Here is a 17,864-nt window from a genome sequence, read left to right on the forward strand (position 1 = left end):
CATGAAGACAAATGAATCCCAGTCTATGTGCACAAAGAACTCACAAAGAACAGATTAACAGGACAGACAGCAACGCAAATACACAATCATAATATAATGGGATTTTTGCTATAAGAGAGATTTCCTATACAAAGTGCTCTGAGAAAAGCAAAAGGAATGATTGACTTTACTTGGGGAGAGGAGGAAAGCTTCACAGAAGACCTGAGGTAGGATTGTCAGAAAAGAAAGATGAATAGGTATTTGAGTTAAAGGAAATGTAGTATAATGGTACTAAGACATGGAAATGGATTAAGTGTATGGATAATAACCAGCAGCTACTATAGATGGAAAGGGGTAAGGGAAGCTACAGAGACAAATGACAGAAACTGAAGAAGATGAGAATACAAAAGAAAGTATCAGCAAAGAGTGCCATTTGCCACAATAAGACAATGTTATATACATAATGAGGAGTCTGGATCATTCTAGAGATCATATTTAAATATTCAATATCATGATCTGATTTGTTAATAATATTTTATACTCATAAAGAGGCTTTAACTTTTTCTTAGACTTTCATGTATGTTATTTTTAATGTTCATACAGCTTCCATACTTACATGTCTACTAAATTCTAATAACGATCATGAACTTATGAGGTAGTAAGAAGAGTAAGATTTAGAGGCAAAAAGATTCGGGACAAAATCTTGCAGTTTGTAGGAACAACATGTTGAGTAAGTCTCTTAATCTTTCATTGTTTCCAAAGAACAGGAATAGCAACAGTCCCTGTTTCATAAGATTACAGAAAAGACTATTTGAGACAATTATGTGAAGAGTACTTTGTAAAAGAGCTGCAAAATGACATGCAGGATTTGTGAAATTGCAGGGTAAGATGGTAAGAAAGGATGAGATACTTTTATTTACTTGACAGCTTTTTGTGACACATACATTCATTCACAGCCTAATAGAAGATAACTCTGCATTTCTATCATATATAAGTACAGGTTCTGACCTTTTCGAGGATCTGATTTTTGCATGGTATCATCAGCTATATCAAATAGGAATTTCCTCCTTAACAAGATGGAGAAATCTAGAAGCAAAAGATTAAAAAAAATTAGAAATATGAACAATTGTAGATCAAAGGAGACCTGCAATGAAATTAGGTTTTAATCAGAGAAAACCAGCAGGCTGAACACCCAGAAGGGCTTCCCAGGGGCAGTAACTCAGTTAAGTTTCCAATTTCCACGATCCTTCCCTCAGTTTTTGAGTTCAGAACCCTGATTCTATTAAAAACAGAACAGACTTTTCAGGGCCTTAATAGCTCATTTTAAATAATAATGGATAAACTAGAAGGTTACTCTATTAATTCATTGTGAGAAATATAACAGTCATATAACCAAAGTATTGTACACTGAAAACTATAAACATCGCTGAAAGAAATCAAAGAAACAATGAAGTATAAAGACACTTACATCCATGAATTAGAAGACTAATGTTAAGACAACAATACCATAAAGATCTACAGACTCAATGCAATCCCTATCAAAATCCCAGTGATGTTTTTCTGTAAAAATAGAAAAAGCCATCCTAAAATTCACATGATATCTCAAGGACCTCTAATAGCTTAAACAATCTTGAAAATGAAAAATAATGTTGGAAGACTCACAATTCCCGGCTTCAAAATTTACTACAAAGCCATAGTAATTGAAACTGTGTGTGTGTGTGTGTGTGGCGGGGGGTGGGGGGGTGGGGTGGGGGGAGTACTAGCAGAAGGACAGGCACACAGACCAACAGAATAGAGAGCCCAGAAATAAGCTCAAGTATGTATAGTCAAATGATTTTTAATAAAGGTGCCAACAACATTCAATGGGAAAAGAATACTCTTTTTCACAAATGATGCTAGGAAATCTGGATACCCACATGCCAAAGAATGAAGATGAACCTTTAGCTTACACCATATATAAAAATTAACTCAAAATGTATCAAGACCAAAACTTTAGAGCTAAAATTATAAAACTTTTAGAGAAAACAGAGAAGAAAATCTCCATGACACTGAATTTGGCAATAATTCTGGAATTTGATATCTAAATCTCAGGCAACAAAAGAAAAAAAAACAGATAGACTGAACTTCATCAAAATGAAAAACATTTGTGCATCAAAGAGCACTATCACATGGATGAGAAGAAAACCTACAAAATGGCAGAAAACATTGGCAAATCACTTATCTGATAAGGGACTAATCTCTAGAATTATGTACAGAACTCCAATTCAATGACAAAACAAAAACAAAAACAAAAAACCCTCAAATAATCCAACTGAAAAATTAGCAAAGGACCTGAATAGGTATTTCTCCATGTATCTATGTGTATGTGCTAAGTTGCTTCAGTCATGTTCAGCTGTTTATGATCCTATGGACAGTAGCCCACCAGGCTCCTCTGTCCATGAGATTCTCTAGGCAAGAATACTGGAGTGGGTTTCCATGCTCTTTTCCAGGGACCTTCCTGATCCAGGGATTGAACCCACATCTCTTACATTTCCTGCATTGGCATGCAGGTTCTTTACCACTAGTGCCACCTGGGAAGCCCCATTTATCTATGTAGATGGCCCATAAGTACATAAAAATCAACATCATTAATCATTAGGAAAGTGCAAGTTAAAGTCACAATGAGATACCACTTCACACCCACTGGGGTGGTTATTATGAAGAAAAAAAAAGAAAAATCATAAGTGCTAGCAAGGATATGGAGAAATTAAAGCCCCTGTGAATTGCTAGTGGAAATGAAAAAATGGTGCAGTTGCTGTGGAAAACATTAAAAAGTTTAACATGGAATTACCAAATGACCCAGTAACTCCACTTCTAGATATTTCCCAAAAGAATTGAAAACAGGGACTGAAACAGGTACCTGTACACAAATGTTCAGAGCAGCATTATTCACAATAGCAAAAGAGTAGAAACAATCTAAGTATCCACCAATGAGTGAATGAAAAAATAAAATGAGGCTTATACATACAATCGAATACTATTCAGCTATAAAAAGGAATAAAATTCTGATACATGCTGCAACATGGATGAATCTTGAAACCATTACACTCAGTGAAATAAGCCTAGTACAAAAGGCTAACTACTGTATGATTTCATTTGCACTTGGCAACTCGAATAGGGAAATTCCTAGAGAAAGGAAGCAGAACAGAGGTTATCAGGGGCTGGGCAAAGAAGGGGAATGGAGAGTTATGATTTAATGGGTACAGAGTTTCTGTTTGAAATGATGAAAATATTCTGGAGTTGGACAGCAGTGAAGGGTATACATCCCTATAAATGTACTTAAGCATTAAAATGGTAAAAATGATAAATTGTTATGTATTTTTAAAAATATATTTTTAATTGAAGGAAAATTGCTTTATTGTGTTGGTTTCTGCCATACATCAACATGAATCAGTCATAGGTATACATATATCCCTATACATATGTCTCTGTCCTCTTGAACTCCCTAACACCTCTCACCCCATCCCACTGCTCTAGTTTGTCACAGAGCCCCAGTCTGAGTTCCCTGAGGCATACAGCAAATTCCCACTGGCTATTTTACACATTGTAGTGTATATGTTTTCATGCTACTGTCTCAATGCTTCCCACCCTCTTCTTCCCATCCTGTGTCCACAAGTCTGTTCTTTATATCTGCGTCTCCATTACTGCCCTGCAAATAGGTTCATTAGTATCATCTTTCTAGATTCCATATATATGCATTAATATATGATATTTTTCTCTTTCTTACTGCCTCTGTATAAAAAGCTCTAGGTTCATCTACCTCATCAGAATCAATTCAAATGTGTTCCTTTATATGGCTGAGTAATATTCCATTGTGTATATATACCAGAGATTCTTTATCCATTCATCTGTTGATGGACATCTAGGTTACTTTCATGTCTTAGCTATTGTAAATAGTGCTGCAATGAACACTGGGGTACATGCGTCTTTTTCAATTATGGTTTCTTCAGGGTATATGCCCAGTAGTGGGATTACGGGGTCATATAGTAGTTTTATTCCTAGTGATTTTAAGGAATCTCCATACTGTTCTCCATAGTGGCTAGCTCTATCAATATACATTCCCACCAACAGAGCAATAGGGTTCCTTTTTCCCACTCTCTTCAGCATTTACTGCTTGTAGATTTTTTGATGATGGCCATTCTGACTGGTGTGAAGTGATATCTATTATAGTTTTTGATTTGCATTTCTCTAATATTGAACAATGCTGAGCATGTTTTCATGTATTTATTAGCGACCTGTATGTCTTCTTTGGAGAAATGTCTGTTTAGGTCTTCTGCCCACTTTTTGATTGGGTTGTTTGTTTTTCTGGTACTGAGTTGCACAAACTGTTTGTACAGTTTAGAAATTAATCCTTTGTCAGTTGTTTCATTTGCAATTTTTTAATCCCATTTTGAGGGTTAGTCTTTTCACCTTGTTTATAGTCTCCTTGGCTTCCCTGGTGGTTCAGAAGGTAAAGCGTCTCTGCCTACAACGCAGGAGACCTGAGTTTGATCCCTGGGTCAGGAAGATCCCCTGGAGAAGGAAATGGCAATCCACTCCAGTACTCTTGCCTGGAAAATTCCATGGATGGAGGAGCCTGGTAGGCTACAGTCCATAGGGTCGCAAAGAGTTGGACACGACTGAGCGACTTCACTTTCTTTCTTTCTTTCTTGCTGTGCAAAAGCTTTTAAGTGTAATTAGCTCCCACTTGTTTATTTTTGTTTCCATTACTGTAGGAGGTGGGTCACAGAGGATCTTGCTGTGATTTATATCAAAGAGTCTTCTGCCTATGTTTTCCTCTAAGAGTTTTATAGCTTGGGTTTTATGTTTAGGTCTTTAACACATTTTGAGTTTATCTTTGTTCTTTGTGTATGATGTTAGGAAGTGTTCTAATTTCATACTTTCACATGTCCAGTTTTCCCAGCACTATTTACTGAAGAGACTATCTTTCGCCATTGTAAATTTTTGTCTCCTTTGTCAAAGGCTAGGTGCCCGGAGCTGTGTGGGTTTATCTCTGGGGTTTCTATCTTGTTCCATTAGTCTATACCTCTGTTTTTGCACCAATACCATACTGTCTTGATGACTGCAGCTTTGTGGTACAGTCTGAAGTCAGGAAGGTTAATTCCTCCAGCTCCATTCTTCTTTCTCAAGATTGCATTGGCTATTCAGGGTCTTTTGTGTTTCCAAACAAATTGTGAAAATTTCCTCATTCTGGTTGTGAAAAATGTCACTGATAATGTGACAGTGCCTGCACTGAATCTGTAGATTGCATTTAGTAGTATAGTTACTTTCACAATATTGATTCTTCCAACCCAGGAACATGGAATCTCTCTCCACCTGTCATCTTTGTTTTCTTTCATCAGTGTCTTATAGTTTTCTGTACACAGTTCTTTTGTCTCCTTGAACAGGTTTATTCCTAGTATTTTATTCTTGTTGCAGTGGTAAATGCCTTAATTTCTCTTTCTGATTTTTCATTGTTAGTGTATAGGAATGCCAGGGATTTATGTGTAATGATCTTGTATCCTGTGGCTTTACTAAATTCACTGATTAGCTCTAGTGATTTTCTGACAGTATCTTCGGGGTTTTCTACGTATAGTATCATAGTCTCTAAAAACAGTGAATTTTCCTTCTTTTTCAATTTGGATTCCTTTTATTTCCTTTTCTTCTCTGATTGCCATAGCTAGGACTTCTAAAACCATGCTGAGTAACAGCTGTGAGAGTGGGTACCTTTGTCTTGTTCCTGATCTTAGAAAGAATGCTTTCAGTTTTTCACCACTGCGACTAATGCTTGCTCTGGGTTTAGCATATATGGCCTTTATGTTGAGGTAGGTTCCTTCCATGCCTGTTTTTTGAAGAGCTGGTGTCCTAAACAGGTGCTGAATTTTGTTGAAAGCTTTTTCTGCATCTACTGAGATTATCATATGGTTTTTTATTTTTCAATTGTTAATATGGTGTATCACACTGATTGATTTGTGTATACTGAAGAATCCTTGCATCCCTGGGATAAACCTCACTTAATCATATGATCTTTCTAATGTGTTGTCATATTCTGTTTGCTAGAATTTTGTTGAGGATTTTTTGCATCTATGTTCATTAGTGATACTGGCCTGCAATTTTCTTTTTTTGTGTTATCTTTATCTGGTTTTGGTATCAGGGTTATGGTAGCCTTGCAGGATGAGTTTGGAAGTGTTCCTTCCTCTAACTGTCTGAAAGAGTTTCACAAGGTTAGGCATTAGCTCTTCTTAAATGTTTGACTGAATTCACCCGTGAAGCCATCTGGGCTTTTGTTTTTTGGGAGTTTTTTTTTTAAATCATAGTTTAGATTTCACTGCTTGTGACTGGCTTGTTCATACTTTCTATTTCTTCCTGGTTCAGTCTTGGAAGGTTGACTTTTTCTAAGAATCTATCCATTTCTCCCAGGTTGTCCGTTTTATTGTTCACTGTTGCTCATAACAGTCTCTTATGATCCCTGGTATTTCTACATTGTCAGTTGTAATCTCTCCATTTTCATTTCTAATTTTGTTAATTTGATTTTTCTCCCTTTTTTTCTTGATGAGTCTGGCTAATGGTTTGTCAGTTTTACTTTTCTTTTCAAAGAATCCACTTTTAGTTTTATTAATCTTTACTATTATTTCATTTCTTTTTCACTGCTCTATGATTTCTTTCCTTCTACTAACTTTAGGGTTTTTTTTTTTTTTATTCTTCTTCTTCCAGTTGTTTTAAATGTAAAGTGAGGTTGCCTATTCTATTTTTCTTGTTTCTTGAGGTAGGACTGTATTGGTATAAACTTCTTTCTTAGGACTGCTTTTGCTGCATCCCACAAGTTTTGGGTTGTAGTTTTTGTTGTCATTCATTTCTAGGAATTTTCTGATTTCTCTTTTTATTTCTTCAGTAACTGATTCATTATTTAGAATCATACTGTTTAATCTTCATGTGTTTTTTTTCCTGTAACTGATATCTAGTCTCATAACACTGTGGGTCAGAGAAGATGCTTGATATGATTTCATTTTTCTTAAATTTACCAAGGCTTGATTTGTAACCCAAGATGTCTATCCTGGAGAATGTTCCATGTGCACTTGAGAAGAAAACGTATTCTTCATTTGGATAGAAAGTCCTGAACATATCAATGAGGTCCATCTGGTCTAATGTGTCATTTAAGGTTTGTGTTTCCTTTTTAATTTTCTGTTTTAATGATCTGTCCATTGGTGTAAGTGGGGTGTTAAAGTTCACTTTCACTTTTCACTTTTATACATTGGAGAAGGAAATGTTCTCCAGTGTTCTTGCCTGGAGAATCCCAGGGACGGGGGAGCCTGGAGGGCTGCCGTCTATGGGGTCGCACAGAGTCGGACACGACTAAAGCGACTTCGCAGCAGCAGCAGCAGTACTACTGTATTACTGCCAACTTCCCTTTTATGTCTGTTAGTGCTTGCCTTACGTATTGAGGTGCTCCTATGCTGGGTGCATAAATATTTACAAATCTTATGTTTTCTTCTTAGATCAATCCTTTGATCATTACTTGATTCAAAGCAGAAGTTCCCAACCTTTTTGGCACCAGGGCCCAGTTTCATAGAAGACAATTTTTCCATGGATGGGGTGGGGAGTGGTTTCGGGATGATTCAAGTTCATTACATTTATTATGCACTTTATTTCTGTCATTATTACATTGTGATATATAATGAAGTAATTACACACCTCACTGCTCATCTGATAGGAGGTGGAACTCAGCAGTAACGCAAGTGATGGGGAGTGGCTGTAACTGCAGCTGAAGCTTTGCTCACTTGTCTGCTGCTCATCTCCTGCTGTGTGGCCCAGTTCCTAACAGGCCACAGACCGGTACTGGTTCATGGCCCAGGGGCTGGAGACCCCTGTTTTAAAGCACCCCAAAATCTGGCATTTTTCATTTAAATAGGGGGGAAAAAAGAGCTGAGGTTCTGAAGTTAAACAAGATTAATTATAGCATCCAAGGTCACGTGGCTACTAAATGGAAAGGCTAAAATTAAGGGCTAATTTCAAAGCCTATACTCTCTTTGGTTTCATTATGCTTGCTTACTATAGTTTAAAAACAACAAGAAATAAATCCCTTCCCTAGTTTACTTGTCATAGGCTATATTATACAGAGAGAGGTTTGGCAAACAGTCAAGTGCTATGTAATGTAAGAAATTACTATTAGCACAAGGAAAGAGCTTACTAAGGCAGTGGCTTTCAGACTTTTTCAGTTGTGATCCACGGACTTAAATCCAGGAGTCTTTATAACAGTATGCATTCCTGAAAACCTTATATCTTATAAAATTATGCACCAAACGTGGGCTTGTGGTTAAAACAGAGTTACGAACAGACTACTAAAAGCCCATAAAACTTTGTATCCTTTATATATATACACACATACTTCATAAGGATTTCAGTCATTCAGTTCAGTTTCTTAGTTGTGTCCCACTCTTTGCGACCCCATGAACCACAGCACACCAGGCCTCCCTGTCTATCACCAACTCCCGGAGTCCACCCAAACCCATGTCCATCGACTCAATGACACCATCCAACCATCTCATCCTCTGTTGTCCCCTTCTCCTCCTGCCCTCAATCTATCCCAGCATCAGGGTCTTTTTCAATGAGTCAGCTCTTCCCATCAGGTGGCTAAAGTATTGGAGTTTCAGACTCAATATATGTCCTTCCAATGAACACCCAGGACTGATCTCCTTTAGGATGGACTGGTTGGATTTCCTTGCAGTCCAAGGGACTCTTAAGAGTCTTCTCCAACACCACAGTTCAAAAGCCTCAATTCTTCGGCGCTCAGCTTTCTTTATAGTTGGACTCTCATATCCATACATGACTACTAGAAAAACCATAGCCTTGACTAGATGGACCTTTGTTGGCAAAGAAATGTCTCTGCTTTTTAATATGCTGTCTAGGTTGGTCACAACTTTCCTTCCAAGGAGTAAGCGTCTTTTAATTTCATTGCTGCAATTGCCATCGGCAGTGATTCTGGAGCCCAGAAAAATAAAGTCAGCCACTGTTTCCCCATCTATCTGCCATGAAGTGATGGAACCAAATGTCATGATCTTAGTTTTCTGAATGTTGGGCTTTAAGCCAACTTTTTCAGTCATTAATAAATGGTTAAAATTAGACCCAACAAACTAAATATAAGGAAGAATGGTATAATCCACTTTAGGATACTTTCCAATTAAAATTATTTTTAAAAATAAGTTTTAATGTGTAATGGAATAAACCTGTAGTAATTCAGAACGCTAAGCTTCTAAGAGTGACTTATTTCTCCAAGGTTTTCTGGAGTGAAAATTTGAATGTATGTCATCATATGCAGACAGGAGCCACTTAATTAAAGCTTTAAAGAGACAAAATTAAAACCTGAAGTCAGATTCATATGGGTTTGGGGACTGATAAGAGATTACTAACCTGTTCATCATTTTTCAATCTGTTCACACTGCCCAAGTAGACCTTTGAGAGATGTCTATGCCTCTCAGTACCAGAGATCTCAAGATCAACTTTATTCTGTTAGAATGTAATAGGATAGAGTCCTAGTTAGGAACTAACTCCTTAGACGTAGAGCTCTGAGAATAGAGTAAATCCTCACTGTTTAGACCACAGAGACAGGTATGTAAAGTAATTTGGACTCATTAACAGAGCAGTATCTATAAACCATTTCATAAATCATCCCCCAAAGTTTCAGGTTCTCATCCTAAACAAGTGAGTTATGAATTCATGACATTTTACAGGGTCTTGCAGGAAACATACAGAATTACAAACTTGGGGCAAATATGGTTTTTCTATACCAAGAAATTGAGATGCAACTTTGAAACTTGGCCTGGTATATTCCTGGTTCATTCACTGAAGTCACCCCCTCAGGGCTTCAAATTCCTCACTTTAAAACCAAAAGATTAGAATTCAGGCAGGTCCCATGTTTACCACACACTAGCTGCATGCCTCTGTTTCATCATCCACCCTTACATGTGTTTGATTTTATGGTTTTGTAGAAAATACTATTGCTATTGAAATAAGGAAAATTTATCAGATGAAATCAGCTGTCTTCCTGTGAGCTATTCAGGCAATTGTCCTGACACCCGTTTCTAGTTGGGACACTGAGATCATTGCTTTCTTCATTGTAATAGGAAGGCTAGACCACACAAAGGGGCTTCCAGGGAAATGTATCTTATGTGAATCTGAAACAGCAGTCTCAGGAAAAGGCTCTCTTCTAGAGAAAACTGATTTGACTGAAAGTGAAATAATCTTTGCCACATATATTAAGCTAAAGAATATTATAGATTAAAAAAATTATCTGGGGGTGATAGAGAAAGAATATATAATCAGCATTCTAAACAGCTAAGGCAGAAGAGTGGTACCACTTGCCAGCAGTCACTCAACATTTACTAAAAACTTTCTTAATGATACTTCTTGAGAATAACACCTTTTAAAGCAAGTCAGAAAACCTTTGTATATAACTACAGACTCACCAGGAACCAAGAAGCATGAGAATAAAAAACATAAGTCCAGTTTCAATTCAGAGACAGAAATGTATGGTTATTTAGCTTTCTGAGTTTTTTTTTTTTTTTTTTTAATCTGGGAAAATTAGCTTTAGGACACAAGATGCTTTCCTCAGCTTCCTTAGCTTTTGATCCAACAACTCATCTCTTCAGTTCAGTTCAGTCACTTAGTCATTTCCGACTCTTTGAGACCCCAGGAATTCCACCATGCCAGGTCTCCCTGTCCATCACCAAACCCGGAGTTCACTCAAACTCACATCCATCGAGTTGGTGATGTCATCCAGCCTCTGGATGATGTGATGAGGTGATGCCTCATCCTCTGTCCTCCCCTTCTCCTCCTGCCCTCAATCCCTCCCAGCATCAGAGTCTTTTCCAATGAGTCAACTCTTCGCATGAGGTGGCCAAAGTACTGCAGTTTCAGCTTTAGAATCAGTCTTTTCAAAGAACACCCAGGGCTGATCTCCTTTAGAATAGACTGGTTGGATCTCCTTGCAGTCCAAGGGACTCTCAAGAGTCTTCTCCAACACCACAGTTCAAAAGCATCAATTCTTCGGCACTCAGCTTTCTTCATAGTCCAACTCTCACATCCATACATGACCACAGGAAAAACCATAGCCTTGACTAGACAGACCTTTGTTGGCAAAGTAATGTCTCTGCTTTTCAATATGCTATCTAGGTTGGTCATAACATTTCTTCCAAGTGTCCTTTAATTTCATGGCTGCAGTCACCATCTGCAGTGATTTTGGAGCCCAGAAAAAGAAAGTCTGACACTGTTTCCACTGTTTCCCCATCTATTTCCCATGAAATGATGGGACCAGATGCCACCATGATCTTCGTTTTCTGAATGTTGAGCTTTAAGCCAACTTTGTCACTCTCCTCTTTCACTTTCATTAAGAGGCTTTTTAATTCCTCTTCACTTTCTGCCATAAGGGTGGTGTTATCTGCATATCTGAGGTTACTGATATTTCTCCTGGCATTCTTTATTCCAGCTTGTGTTTCTTCCAGTCCAGGGTTTCTCATGATGTACTCTGCATATAAGTTAAATAAGCAGAGTGACAATATACAGCCTTGACGTACTCCTTTTCCTATTTGGAACCAGTTTGTTGTTCCATGTCCAGTTCTAACTGTTGCTTCCTGACCTGCATACAGGTTTCTCAAGAGGCAGGTCAGGTGGTCTGGTATTCCCATCTCTTTCAGAATTTCCCACAGTTTATTGTGATCCACACAGTCAAAGGCTTTGGCATAGTCAACGAAGCAGAAATAGATGTTTTTCTGGAACTCTCTTGCTTTTTCCATGATCCAGCAGATGTTGGCAATTTGATCTCTGGTTCCTCTGCCTTTTCTAAAACCAGCTTGAATATCAGGAAGTTCACGGTTCACCTACTGCTGAAGCCTGGCTTGGAGAATTTAGAGCATTAGTTTACTAGCATGTGAGATGAGTGCAATTGTGTGGTAGTTTGAACATTCTTTGGCATTGCCTTTCTTTGGGATTGGAATGAAAACTGACCTTTTGCAGTCCAGTGGCCACTGCTGAGTTTTCCAAATTTGCTGGCATATTGAGTGCAGCACTTTCACAGCATTATCTTTTAGGATTTGAAATAGCTCAACTGGAATTCCATCACCTCCACTAGCTTTGTTCGTAGTGATGCTTCCTAAGGCCCACTTGACTTCACATTCCAGGATATCTGGCTCTAGGTGAGTGATCACACCATTGTGATTATCTTGGTCGTGAAGATCTTTTATGTATAGTTCTTCTGTGTATTCTTGCCACCTCTTTTAATATCTTCTGCTTTTGTTAGGTCCATACCATTACCGTCTTTATTGAGCCCATCTTTGCATGAAATATTCCCTTGGTATCTCTAATTTTCTTGAAGAGATCTCTAGTCTTTCCCATTCTGTTGCTTTCCTCTATTTCTTTGCATTGATAGTTGAAGGCGGCTTTCTTATCTCTTCTTGCTATTCTTTGGAACTCTGCATTCAGATGTTTATATCTTTCCTTTTCTCCTTTCCTTTTCACTTCTCTTCTTTTCATAGCTATTTGTAAGGCCTCCCCAGACAGCCATTTTGCTTTTTTGCATTTCTTTTCCATGGGGATGGTCTTGATCCCTGTCTCCTGTACAATGTCACGAACCTCATTCCATAGTTCATCGGGCACTCTATCAGATCTAGGCCCTTAAATCTATTTCTCACTTCCACTGTATAATCATAAGGGATTTGATTTAGGTCATACCTGAATGGTCTAGTGGTTTTCCCTACTTTCTTCAATTTAAGTCTGAATTTGGCAACAAGGAGTTCATGGTCTGAGCCACAGTCAGCTTATCTCAATTCAGATGCTAAGTTTTCATCAGAAATACTCGGTATTTATTTTTCATAAAACTTACAGCTGAAAAGATTTTTATAGTCAAAATTACTCAAAACACTTTAAAAATTCCCAGTAACTCCATGGAGACTGTTTTAAAATTTAATTAAAATTAAATAAAATTCATAATTCAGTTACATTAGCCATGTGGCTATTGTGTTAAGACAACCCATAACTAGAAGAAATAAATAATACAAATTAAACATGAAGTACTATATGCCACCATGACCCGTCCATCGTGGGTGGCCCTACACGGCATTGCTCATAGTTTCACTGAGTTAGACAAGGCTGTGGTCCATGTCATCAGATTGGTTAGCTTTCTGTGACTGTGGTTTTCAGTCTGTCTGCCCTCTGATGGAGAAGGATAAGAGGCTTATGGAAGTTTCCTGATGGGAGAGACTGACTGATGGGGGAAACTGGGTCTTGTTCTGATAAGCTGCCATGCTCACTAAATCTTTAATCCAATTTTCTGTTCAAGGGCAAGGCTGTATTTCCTCCCTGTTATTTGACCTGAGGCCAAACTATGGTGGAGGTAAGGAAGATAATGGCGACCTCCTTCAAAGGTCCCATGCAGGCACTGCTACACTCAGTGCCCCCAACCCGGCAGGAGGCCACCAAGATGGAGGGGTCATGGTGGAGAGTTCTGATAAAACATGGTCCACTGGAAAAGGGACAAACCACTTCACTATTTTTGCCTTGAGAACCCCATGCACAGAAGGAAAAGGCAAAAAGATAGGACACTGAAAGATGAACTCCCCAGGTTGGTAGGTGCCCAATATACTACTGGAGATCAGTGCAGAAATAACTCTAGAAAGAATGAAGAGACAGAGCCAAAGCAAAAACAACACCCAGTTGTGGATGTGACTGGTAATGGAAGTAAAGTCTGATGCTGTAAAGAGCAATACTGCACAGGAAACTGGAATGTTAGGTCCATGAATCAAGACAAATTTGAAGTGATCAAACAGGAGGTAGCAAGAGTGAACATCGACATTCTAGGAATCAGCAAACTAAAATGGACTGGAATGGGTGAATTTAACTCAGATGACCATTATATCTACTACTGTGGCCAAGAATTCCTTAGAAGAAATGGAGTAGCCACCAAAGTCAACTAAAGGGTCTGAAATGCAGTACTTGGATGCAATCTCAAAAACGACAGAATGATCTCTGTTCAGTTTCAAGGCAAACCATTCAATATCACAGTAATCCAAGTCTATGCCCCGACCAATAATCCTGAAAAAGCTGAAGTTGAATGGTTCTGTGAAGACCTACAAGACCTTCTGGAAGTAACACCCAAAAAAAGATGTCCTTTTCATTATAGGGGACTGGAATGCAAAAGTAGGAAGTCAAGAAACACCAGGAGTAACAGGCAAATTTGGCCTTGCAATATGGAATGAAGCAGGGCAAAGGCTCAGAGTTTTGACAAGAGAATGCACTGGTCATAGCAAACACCCTTTTCCAACAACACAAAAGAAGACTCTACACATGGACATCACCAGATGGTCAATACCAACATCAGACTGATCATGTTCTTTGCAGCCAAAGGTGGAGAAGCTCTATACAGTCAGCAAAACAAGACCAGGAGCTGACTGTGGCTCAGATCATGAACTCCCTATTGCCAAATTCAGACTTAATTGAAGTAGGGAAAACCACTAGACCATTCAGGTATGACCTAAATCAAATCCCTTACGACTATACAGTGGACGTGACAAATAGATTCAAGGAATTAGATCTGATAGAGTGCCTGAAGAACTATGGACAGAGGTTCCATAGTTCCATAGTGTCCATAGGGACACTGTACAGGAGGCAGTGATCAAGACCGTCCCTAAGAAAAAGAAATGCAAAAAGGCAAAATGGCTGTCTGAGGAGGCCTTAACAACAGCTATGAAAAGAAATGAAAGGCAAAGGAGAAAAGGAAAGATTTGAATGCAGAGTTCCAAAGAATAGCAAGGAGAGATAAGAAAGCCTTCCTCAGTGATCAGTACAAAGAAATAGAGGAAAACAACAGAATGGGAAAGACTAGAGATCTCTTCAAGAAAATTAGAGATACCAAGGGAACTTTTCACGCAAAGATGGGCACAATAAAGGACAGAAATGGTATGGACCTAGCAGAAGCAAAAGATATTAAAAGAGGTGGCAAGAATACACAGAAGAACTATACAAAAAAGATCTTCACGACCCAGATAATCACGATGCTGTGATCACTCACCTAGAGCCAGACATCCTGGAGTCCGAAGTTAAGTGGGCCTTAGGAAGCATCACTCGGAGAAGGCAATGGCACCCCACTCCAGTACTCTTGCCTGGAAAATCCCATGGACGGAGAAGCCTGGTAGGCTGCAGTCCATGGGGTCGAGAAGAGTCGGACACGACTGAGTGACTTCACTTTCACTTTTCACTTTCATGCACTGGAGAAGGAAATGGCAACCCACTCCAGTATTCTTGCCTGGAGAATCCCAGGGATGGGGGAGCCTGGTGGGCTGCCCTCTATGGGGTCACACAGAGTCGGACACGACTGAAGCAACTTAGCAGCAGCAGCAGGAAGCATCACTACGAACAAAGCTAGTGGAGGTGATGGAATTCCAGTTGAGCTACTTCAAATCCTATAAGATGATGCTGTGAAAGTGCTGTATTCAAAATGACAGCAAATTTGGAAAACTCAGCAGCGGCCACAGGACTAGAAAAGGTCAGTTTTCATTCTAATCCCAGAGAAAGTCAATGCCAAAGAATGCTCAAACTACTGCACAACTGCACTCATCCCACATGCTAGCAAAGTAATGCTCAAAATTTTCCAACCCAGGCTTCGACAGTATGCTAACTGGGAACTTCCAGATGTTCAAGCTGGATTTAGGAATGGCAGAAGAACCAGAGATCAAATTGCCAACATCTGCTTGATCATCGAAAAAGCAAGCGGGGTCCAGAAAAACATCTATTTCTGCTTTATTGACTATGTGAATGCCTTTGACTGTGTGGATCACCACAAACTGTGGAAAATTCCTAAAGAGATGGAAATACCAGACCACCTGAACTGCCTCCTGAGAAATCTGTGTGGTCAGGAAGCAACAGTTAGAATTGGACATGGAACAATACACCAGTTCCAAATCGGGAATGGAGTATGTCAAGGCTGTATATTGTCACCCTGTTTATTTAACTTATATGTAGAATACATCATGCAAAATACCAGGCGAGATGAACCACAAGTTGGAATCAACATTGTCAGGAGAAATATCAGTAACCTCAGACATGCAGATGACATGATCCTTATGGCAGAAAGCAAAGAAGAACTAAAGAGCCTCTTGATGAAAGTGAAAGAGGAAAGCAAAAAAGTTGGCTTAAAGTTCAACATTTATTTATTTTTAATAATTTTATTTTATTTTTAAACTTTACATAATTGTATTAGTTTTGCCAAATATCAAAATAAATCCACCAAAGGTATACATGTGTTCCCCACCCTGAACCCTCCTCCCTCCTCCCTCCCCATACCATCCCTCTGGGTCATCCCAGTGCACTAGCCCCAAAAGAAGATCATGGCATCTGGTCCCATAACTTCATGGCAAATAGGTAGGGAAACAGTGGAAACAATGACAGACTTTACTTTTTTGGGCTCCAAAATCACTGCAGATGGTGACTGCAGCCATGAAATTAAAAGATGCTTGCTCCTTGGAAGAAAAGTTATGACTAATCTAGACAGCATATTAAAAAGCAGAGACATTACTTAGCCAACAAAGGTTCATCTAGTCAAAGCTATGGTTTTTCCAGTAGTCATGTACGAAAGTGAGAGTTGGACTATAAAGAAAGCTGAGTGCCGAAGAATTGATGCTTTTGAACTGTGGTATTGGAGAAGACTCTTGAGAGTCACTTGGACAGCAAGGAGATCCAACCAATCAATTCTAAAGGAAATCAGTCCTGAATATTCATTGGAAGGACTTATCCTGAAGCTGAAGCTCCAATACTTTGGCCACTTGATGCAAAGACCTGACCCACGGGAAAAGACCCCGATGCTGGCAAAGATTGAAGGCAGGAGGAGAAGGGGACAACAGAGGATGAGATGGTTGCATGGCATCATCGACTCAATGGACAAGTTGGTGATGGACAGGGAGGCCTGGTGTGCTGCAGTCCATGGTGTCGCAAAGAGTCAGACATGACTTACCGACTGAACTGAACTGTCTATGTGCCAAGCATTGTTCTAAGCACTTCACTGGTATTAAGTTGCTCAATACTTACTACCCAAAGGTAGGTAATATCTTCATTTTATTGATAAGGTAACCAGTGTAGAGAAATGACTTATAACCTGAAGTCACAGTTAAACTGTGGAGCTGGATTCATAGCAAGGTAATTTGGTCCACTTCTTGTCTTGAGGCTTAGGATTTTTCTAGGAGAACAGAGTTACTTATATTTAGAATGTCCTAGGAGTAAATGCAACCCTTGCCTATGTTCAGCTAGGGAGTCTCAGCACTGGTTGATTTTCTCCATTATATGGCCCCATCTAGAGTACACATTACTATAAATTAGAGTATGTTATTCCCCTGCTTAAAATCTTCAACTGCTCTCCAGGGCAGCACTTAAAAGGAAATCCAAGTACCTTACCCTGACTGACCCCACCTCTTCCGTTTCTTCTCCTACAGCTCTCATCATTCACTCTGCTCCAACTGGCCGGCCTTTTCTGCTCCTGCTGCAGGTCCACTTCCTTACTACCTGAGGGCCTGTATACTGCCTGGAACACTCCACTAGTATTCATAGGGCTGGCATCTTATCATACAGGTCTCAGGTAAATGTCACCTCCTCAGAGCAGCCTTCCCTGACCACTCAATCCAAAGTAGTCACCTAGACTCTATCACACCACTCTTAATTTTCTATAGCAACTTAGCACTAGTTAGTATTTTCCTTGTTTGTTTGTCTCCTCCACTGGGGCCTTGTCTGTGTTACTTATTCAGCACTGTATCTTGGCACTTGGAACATTGCCTAGAATAGAGGAGCCACTATTTTTGAATGAAATAATAAATGAAACCTAATCATTAACA

The 17,864-nt window shown here is 39.1% G+C and overlaps 1 protein-coding gene across 49 annotated transcripts in view; it reads right to left on the reverse strand.

The window, feature by feature from the left end:
• Nucleotides 1–17,864, reverse strand: part of SCMH1 (Scm polycomb group protein homolog 1) — a 224,161-nt gene that overhangs the window by 164,846 nt on the left and 41,451 nt on the right. For 28 of the 49 annotated variants that reach the window (XR_015156869.1, XR_015156848.1, XR_015156855.1 and 25 more), the window contains one exon: nucleotides 988–1,065. The exons of the other annotated variants lie outside the window; for them this stretch is intronic. Coding sequence is in view for 4 of the 28 variants with exons in the window: in XM_086381834.1 (XP_086237960.1) it covers nucleotides 988–1,012 (25 nt within the window). In the remaining 24 variants the exon portion in view is untranslated. Of the gene's footprint in view, nucleotides 1–987; nucleotides 1,066–17,864 lie in introns of those variants that run through there. 49 annotated transcript variants of the gene reach the window in all.

The sequence above is a fragment of the Bos grunniens genome, chromosome 3, assembly GCF_055505025.1.
Source record: "Bos grunniens cultivar Pamir isolate PY7600 chromosome 3, Bosgru_T2T1.0, whole genome shotgun sequence".
Taxonomy (NCBI): domain Eukaryota; kingdom Metazoa; phylum Chordata; class Mammalia; order Artiodactyla; family Bovidae; genus Bos; species Bos grunniens.